Source organism: Dufourea novaeangliae, unplaced genomic scaffold (assembly GCF_001272555.1).
Source record: "Dufourea novaeangliae isolate 0120121106 unplaced genomic scaffold, ASM127255v1 scaffold299, whole genome shotgun sequence".
Classification (NCBI taxonomy): Eukaryota; Metazoa; Arthropoda; class Insecta; order Hymenoptera; family Halictidae; genus Dufourea; species Dufourea novaeangliae.
Genome location: NW_015374192.1, coordinates 535,462 through 543,999, shown reverse-complemented (window position 1 = coordinate 543,999; position 8,538 = coordinate 535,462). Strand labels below are relative to the sequence as shown.

The 8,538-nt window shown below is 41.6% G+C and overlaps 1 protein-coding gene across 2 annotated transcripts in view; it reads left to right on the top strand.

Moving 5' to 3' along the window:
- The window catches only part of LOC107192261 (hexokinase-1-like), an 11,587-nt gene extending 3,638 nt beyond the window's left edge, over nt 1–7,949 (top strand). Inside the window, exons 1-10 of one of the 2 annotated variants that reach the window (XM_015581478.1) lie at nt 938–1,192; nt 1,409–1,488; nt 5,477–5,630; nt 5,945–6,163; nt 6,594–6,913; nt 6,997–7,109; nt 7,196–7,354; nt 7,438–7,577; nt 7,654–7,787; nt 7,859–7,949. In XM_015581478.1, coding sequence (XP_015436964.1) covers nt 1,432–1,488; nt 5,477–5,630; nt 5,945–6,163; nt 6,594–6,913; nt 6,997–7,109; nt 7,196–7,354; nt 7,438–7,577; nt 7,654–7,787; nt 7,859–7,948 — 1,386 coding nt within the window. In that variant the 5' untranslated portion in view covers nt 938–1,192; nt 1,409–1,431 and the 3' untranslated portion in view covers nt 7,949. Of the gene's footprint in view, nt 1–937; nt 1,193–1,408; nt 1,489–5,476; nt 5,631–5,944; nt 6,164–6,593; nt 6,914–6,996; nt 7,110–7,195; nt 7,355–7,437; nt 7,578–7,653; nt 7,788–7,858 lie in introns of those variants that run through there. The other variant, XM_015581477.1, reaches the window with a different exon arrangement.
- Nucleotides 7,950–8,538: the final 589 nt, after the last annotated feature.

The following is an 8,538-nucleotide window of genomic DNA, read 5'->3' as shown; positions in this document are numbered from 1 at the left end:
TTCCGATCGAAACTGTCAAATTTATCGAGACTCTCAAGAGACCGAAAAAAGAAAACTCTCTAATGAATAGTCATCGAAATTATATGTTACGTTACTAGAAACAGTACAAGAATATTTGTTAACTATCTAAATACATTTCTTTCTTCTATTTTCTTTCGCGAAACGTGCACATATGCAACAACCCGACGAATCTGCATAAAAATAAAGGCATCTCTGTCAAGGTCCTTGGATCTGATCGGGTCGAATTATGAAAGGAACGCGGGAGATAGCACGTGTGTTTATCAATGAACCCACGCGATAATGTTACGATAGTCGATAACCTGTAGGGCAGCAAAGTGTACGCCCCTATAATAATGTCGGTCAAGCGTCTTGTAATTTCTTGGCGTGTACCAAGCGAAATCTAGAGCGCCGCTATTCATCCCTCGGCGTTGGTCGATATGCATACCGTGGAAACGGTTTTTCCCCCGCGAGATAGTCCGACCGCGTCTGCTCGTCGTAACTTACGTTGTTTTCCGTCTGGTCGGTTAGACTAGACAAAGATTGCGCTGTCGCGACAGAACAATCGTTGTACACGGGGTTCGTTGAATCAATCATTCAGTCTCCCTCGATGATATCGTCTTCGATGATCGACGACGGCGACGTGGTGTGCTATCGTTCCAACTCAAATGACGACGCGAGCCGAGCGCAATCGCATTGGTAATTATGCGCTTGATCGTTATGAAAAGGACGCAAACAACACGGTTCAGGGTGTATATACACACACTCCTCCGCGAGGCGCGTTTTCTTCTTCTCCGCTGATATGCTGTAACTCACGGAGCCTGTTGTGATTGCGCGGTCCCGTTATCTCGCGGGTTATAAAATACCGTGGACTTTCAACTTTTCATTAAATAAGTTCGCCACGGCGTTATCACGTACTCCGTACTCCCGGCCTAAAAAGGGGGGAAAGGGGGAAAAAAAAAAAAAAAAAAAAAAAAAAGAAGAAGATGAAGTAACTTGGAAATAGTAAACCGAACAGTACCACCGATCTCTTTAACTCGCGGCATCTTCAGTAGGCGTCCACGCGCTCGCGACGAAACACACCTCCTCCAGGCCGGTTACGTCTTATCGCCACGACACGCGCTCTCGTGGATTCATTCATACTCGGTCGCGAAAAATATATTCAATCGGAAGATAACGTCGCTGCAACGACAAGGTGAGCACGCGCGTTGCGTGCCCTCGTGGTATGACATTTATCAGGCGGAAACTGGCGATATTTTTACGCGATGCGGCACAACTTTAACTGAATAATTTCGTCGGGCTCTGTATAATTATTATTGGCCTGGTTCGGTGTTGTGGATATTAAAATATAAATTTAAAATTATATATATATATATATATATTATAAATTTTCTTTTCCGTTTAATTTCAGTGAATCAAGAGCCCGATAAAAACATGGACCTACTCGCTGTATCGCCGCTCGTGCTCTCGGACGACGTCAGGCGGCAAAAGGTGAGCGGTCCGATTGAACAAAGGAAAATCATGAAAATCAACAAACGCGTTCCAAACGTCTCCGATGTTAATGGGGAAGTTTTCGTAAATGGAACATCCGCGAATCTTACACGATCGTGTACAATTAACGGTCAACGGGTAAAGACACGAGATTTCTTGTCGCTACGCTCGTTAATGATCTTACGATGAGAAACGATTACGCAGAATAGTTCGATGTATCGATGCTATTGAGATTGATGTTACGAGACGTGTACACGGAGTCCGTTGATTTTCTAATGTTTCTACAGACTGGCCCCGTTTATCGGATCGATCGTGGGATCCATCGACCGTGAACCTGACAGCCCTTTAAACACGCATAATAGAGAGACCATGAAGCTTCTTTGTGATAGAGATAAACTTTGACTCAGTCAGGGTGGTAACTTTATTCCGAGTCAGAAAATTATCATTTTCCATTTGGCAGGTTTGCAATTTTTACAACTTTTGTTTTCCATTAATCGCAGCAGCATATTACTATGTATATGTAGTATGCATTTTGTATATATTTTTTTCATTTCTTTTTTGTTCCTTTTAGTTTTAATCTTCTTTCTTTCCGTTATTAGAATGTATACATAGTAGTCGAATTTACACCCGTTACAATAAATTACTATTATTATTAAATTAAATTGATTTTTACGCGATGAGGTATTTCACGTTGAAATACTCGCAGAAAAACTGCAAAGTCGAAAACGATAATTGTCTGACTTTGGGACAAAGGTACCCCTGACTGGGTCAAAGTTACCCGAACTTACAGTATCCGTTTCCCAGAGCTGGGCACAATTTTATTCGAATAATACATAGTGAAAAGCTACATTATCCAAGGGCATTCTGTGCCTTATACATTAATAAATGAGTATAAATAATTGTTTGCCTACTGTCGACTCATGCAAAAAGAAGTATCATTTGATCAAAAAATTTTAGAATTTCCACGTTTAAGCAATTAAAAGTGACGAGGTACTTTTTCACCTTTCATTCGTTATTCGAAACTCTTTATCTCGATAATGAATTCGCTTATGTCTGTCGTTTTCTGCTCGAAAATCTTACTCGTAACTGCGTACCATTTCGGATGCGTTGCTCCGGCAAGAAAAATCGTATAAAATCGGTTCTAAGAGACTCGTGCGACCACCGTTAGTTCTGTCGAGTCTCCTTCGACAATGTATTTTTCAGTCAGAGCGTTTATCGCGCGACGTACTTACATAATTGATCGATCTCTGCTCGGGCAATGACGACAACGTTGAATCATTACCGATGCAAGAAACGAACGGCAAACCAGCGAGCGTGAGTCCTTAACCTTGCGACACTCTCGTTAAGAGTTTACTGACACCGATCGATCCGCTCGCGGATAGACACTTTCGCTTTTAGCTCGCACCAATCTCCATGGCGATGCTGCGCGTCCGGGGGCAATTAACTTCGGCTTTGGAACGCCGGGCTTCTTCGTTTACTCGGAGACATGTGGTGCCAATTACATAACCGGTCGATCGAAAACGTTGAAAAAAAAAAAGAACGAAGAGTTTTAATTTATTGTAAGGAGATACGAAAGTCGTCGGACGCGTTCCGATTCGATTCTCCACTAGGAGCGATGTAGACGAAACTCAAACGGAAGTTTTACGAGAGAGAGGTGACTGAGAAAAACAAAGGGCGATTTAATGCGACGGAGTTAAGATTCATACTTTCGTAAACAACGAGACCATACTAGATTCAAGGTATAGTAAGTGAGATTCGACGATTTATCGTTATAGTCGCGAACGCACATATAAATCATCGACTTATCGTACCACTAAGTCATAAGGTTATCATAGGGTAATTCCGCGTTAATAAAGGCTTCAGATGTTCGAGCAGGTTTATCATCGCCGATACGGACGCCCTGGAATTCGAAATCCATGAAATGATGCGGTTAATATAGTTCGACTTATATGTTTATTTACGTATATGTATATATCCTTGCGGTTAACATTCGCACCGGCTGGTATAATGTCCTGTCGTTACCGATGCCTAAATCAAAATTCTTTTATACATACAGCAACGGACAAAAAGCTCACCACTCATTCGATTTGTTTTATTTTGAATATTTTTTGACACTCAACTTAAAACTTTCGTATATGTGTTCAATGTAAGGGCAAAGTTAGACTAGGTTCGACCACCACTGTAATTTGTCATGTGTAAGCAATTTATACCGTACGATAAACAATATGTGCCACTTTTTATTAAGTTTGTTAATGTAATCACCATTATCGTACACATATTGTCCATCATACAGTGCAGATTGCTTGTTCACACGACAGGTTGCACTAGTGGTCCAACCTAGGCGATGGTCTAAATTCGGCAACCATCCCCTACATCCTGACAGAGAATCAAAACCTGTATAAAACCCAATATATTAAGACGTTTTTGATTGTCTGTCAAACTGTACAAGTTCGAACACTGTCCATACGTCCAAAATCGTCAAGACGAATTTCATCGGCTTAGTTGGTAAATATTTCGCATAGAGTTCCCATCACGTCGGTCGAACGATGTAACAACAGGACGCCGACCCACGCACTGGTTTTTTTGCAATTCGATTGACGACAGACTGGCGCAATGTCACGGCCGATTACCTGGTTCCCTATTATTCCGCGTTGCGTCATCTGCGCCGTTTCTTCTTCTTTTTTTTTTTTATTATCATATTTTCCGAGATACGTTATCGGGTGGAAGAGATTAGAAGAAAACCGTCGCAATAAATTAATTCACGTTAATCGCGTAATGTTCAATTCGATTCGCGACAAAGCAATAAATTTGTAACTGCTCCGTTATTTAACACCTGTCTCTGCTTGCGACATTAATACCTTCAGACTATAATCTCCTTCGGCTTATTTACGCGGAAACGGAAATAAAAACTGAGTTTCGCGGATAACACCGTCGACGATGGCACATAACGATCGTCCTGATGGAATTATTAGAGATCTGCGAGTATATGTATACTTCGTTGTTTCTCGATTATTTTTTTCCCTGTCTTTCACTGGCCGTTGCGCGCCGGTTCCAATATCGGTTACCGGAATTTTTATGGTGTGCCAGTCAGGCCGTGTGGCGATGTTTGCGCGAATGCAACCGGTTTACCTTCGAGGAAATTGAAACATTAGTATTATCTGGTGTCGCGGGGGGACGTCGTGTTTTCGATCGCGCTTGGCGAATCTTTTTGCTCTCGTGACGAATGAGAAATTCAATGAGATTTTTGTATAACTTTTGAAACATAGGAGGTATTGGTATGAAACTTGGACTGAATAATATGGGAATGTCAGGTTACAGGTAGACTGAATAAAAAAATATTATAATCATAAGAATATATTTATAGCGATTGAGGGACATTTAGGAAGCAATGCAAACTAAGTAGATATCGATATGAGAAAGCTGATTTTTTGGCAAAATGTCACTGGAATGTTGGATGTTCACTGTGCGGTCTGGATGTCGTTGATTGACGATACCAAGGCAAGGAGGAGAAAAAAGATCGAAAAACGATGTACCGTACACGGCAGAGAATCGTTGAATCTATTAATCGTTTTCGCAATGGTAACGTAACACTTATTATGTAAACTCGAGCGCCGGGGATAGCGTTAATTGTACGCCGCGTAAGATTGTCCGTTTCGATTGAAGTTACTGGCTCTTGTATGTGCGCAGTCTCTTGTCGTCGAGAGTCTAATTGTTGGAATAGAGTCCATCCATCGTCGTCTCCGTTTGCGAACTTGTGTGCAGGATCGTCTGTTAGAATCACATTAGGGATCACGTAAGAGAAAACCTAGTAAACATCGACGGGCATCGTGGTGGATCGCGGCGGCGAGAATGTTTCGCGATCTCTGGAAGAATTATTTTTCGAGGTTCTGACGTATGATTTATAGACCGTGGAAAAGTCCTACCCCGCTGCGACGATAATAATTGGTCCACGCTAGATGTGTAATTTTAAAAGGATTATGTTTTGCAGATCGAGCAGAAATTGGCGAAGCTGCACTTTTCCCCAGGGACAGTCAGGAAAATCCAAGATGTGTTCTTGTCTGAAATGAACAAAGGGATTCATCTGCAGCCGTCGTCGCTGCAGATGGAGAACACTTATGTTCCGGAACTACTCGATGGCACAGGTTGTTACGACAGTCTTTATCTGTTTCTTCCGTTTTTTCTTTCCCTTTTTTTTTGTTCATTGTGGCCTGATGTCATTACGTCGCGTGTAACGGTTCAAACGTTTGATAAAACTTTTTTTCTTTTTTACGAAACACGATAAGTGTTGCTCTTAGGCTATCGATTATTGCCCTGTTGTATACTCACGATCGCGAGCAACTTTCTATGTTCTATATATCGAAATTATCGCGATGATTACAGTTTTAACGAATGAAACGACAGTTGTATGATTTTTCGGAAATTAATTTTCATTTGGTCCTGTGATGATTTTTTGCAGAGGAAGGCATGTATTTGGCCCTGGATCTAGGAGGTACAAACTTCCGGGTGCTTTTGTTGGAGCTGGCGCAAGGGATACCGATACGGGAAGAAGTGAAGAAGTATCATATTAGCTCCGATCTGAGAGTGGGCTCGGCAATTCGTCTGTTTGATTATCTCGCCGAATGCGTCTGCAATTTCGTCATCGAGTTGGGTCTTCAGGACGTAGAGCTTCCCCTTGGTAAATTGGCGCCATTGTACATAAGGGGGGAATCACGCATGTGACTTTTAATTATCGTCCTGTATTCACCGTGGTTTCTCGTAAACAATTTCTGTGCTGTTATCCGTGACTTCAAACATTATATTGTTCCATTTCGAGGAGCATTAACGCGTGCGCGCGACTCGAGCATTGTTACAGTATGCAATGCTTTCAAGCACTTCATACTATCTATCGACTCTCGAGTGCCGTCGTGTTTCACATTGATTTTACACATTCAAGTGTCTGATACTCGTTGTTAATCAAACATAGATCGTACATAATCTCACACGCGATCGATCATTATTCAAACGTGAATAACGCTGAAGACACGCTCCGTGAAATATGTTTCCCTTGTAACATCATAAATGTACACAAACACCGGGTTGTAATGTTTTGCACGTTATCTCGACAGGTTTCACCTTCTCGTTCCCTATGACCCAACATTCGTTGGACATTGGAACACTAGTGACCTGGACGAAAACCTTCAATTGCCCTGACGCTGTCAACGAGGATGCCGTGAAATTGTTACGCGAAGCTTTGGACCGTCGCGGCGATACCAAAGTGAAGGTTGTCGCCGTATTGAACGACACCACAGGAACGTTGGTTCAGGGATCAACCTTAGATCCTGATACAGCAATTGGTCTCATATTGGGTACCGGAAGCAATGCTTGTTATCTTGAACGAGCGGATCGAGTCGAGCATTGGGAGACCGAACGACACGGAGAACGTGAAGTAATTTGTTTGTTTGTTATACCCGTTTATTGTTAAGAATACAAAATACTGGTTGAATATTGTATACGTTATGTGTATTCAAGGTTATTATCGATATCGAATGGGGTGCATTCGGAGATAACGGCGTTCTGGATTTCATCAAGACAGACTATGATCGCGAGAACGACGCGAATTCTCTTATTGTGAATTCATTCACGTGAGTACCAGAAATCATTTAAAGAAAACGTATAGAAAATGTCTACTATTTAATCAACTTATTATGTCTATTTTTTCAACGTTCAGGTTTGAAAAGTACATTAGCGGTAAATATTTAGGCGAGCTCGTGCGAGTGATTCTCGCGAGGTTAACCAAAGAAGGATTCTTATTCATAGGAGAACACACGCCGGGATGTATTCTGATTCCTGGAAATCTCACAAGCGATTTGGTTTCAGACATTGAACAGTAAGTAGTCTCGAACAAAACAGTACATCACTGGGTTATTTTAAGGGTGCAAATTGTTAATTTCGGTGGATATTGAAATGCAGAGACTCCGTGGACGGCGGTAGCAGCAACACGATAGAAGCCTTGAGGAAGTTCAATATCGTCCCGGATGAAGAGGACGTGAAGGTTGTTCAATACGTCTGCGAGGTAGTGTCCAATCGTGCAGCGCTCCTTGTATCGATATGTAAGTTTATATCTGCATAAAAAGCAGTCAGTACAACAAAGCAAAGCAATAAAACATGTATTACTTAATGTTTAAGGTCTTGCGGTTTTACTGAAACGAATCGATAAGGAGCACGTGACAATTGCTGTAGATGGATCCCTCTACAAGCATCATCCCAGACTGGAAACCTGGATTAAGCAATACATTCCATTACTAGCTCCTGATCACAAGGTAAAATGACTTCATACTGTCTATAAACAATTATGTTTACAACGTCAATTAATTATCGGTAATATATCTAGTTCAAGATAATTCATGCCGAAGACGGAAGCGGAAAGGGTGCAGCGTTGGTCGCAGCAATCGCCCAAAGACTCCAGGAAAGAATAGACTAGTGCCAACTAAAAGTTGCTTTTGCAGCGTATTTACGATTCATATCTCTATTTAAATGCAAGAATTTACTTTTCTTTCATTATCCGAAATACTCGTCTCGTTCTTTGTAAGTTAGAGTCTTGCCTTTCCTCATCATTACGTAAAATTGATCCGGTTTTACGGTATTGCAAATAACTTTCTCGTGGTTTAGGAATAGAACTCGCATCGACAATCGATCCTTTGTAAGTGCACAGAAGTTTTGTGACTTTTGTACAGTTTTAACGTTGCTACCACCTGGTGGTAGGTTCTCGGGAATCTGCGTGTCACGTAGATGCGACGAAAATGAACCATTTAGGCCACGATGGAAAAAGTGTTTGCGTGCGTGAGTGCAACCGTGTGCTTTTTACAAGGAATAGAACGAAAAATAAGGTACAAATCACGATCGGTGTCGTGAGAGCGAGCAGTGTAAGCAACCCGTTTATATTCCCACATTAAAAGAGCGAGATAGAATTCTGACGTTGACCACCGAGCAAATCAAGACTGGCAGAGAGCAGAACAATTACGAAAGTAAGGGAAAAATTAGCGTTGCCGAATGTATGAAAGTTGTGTAACA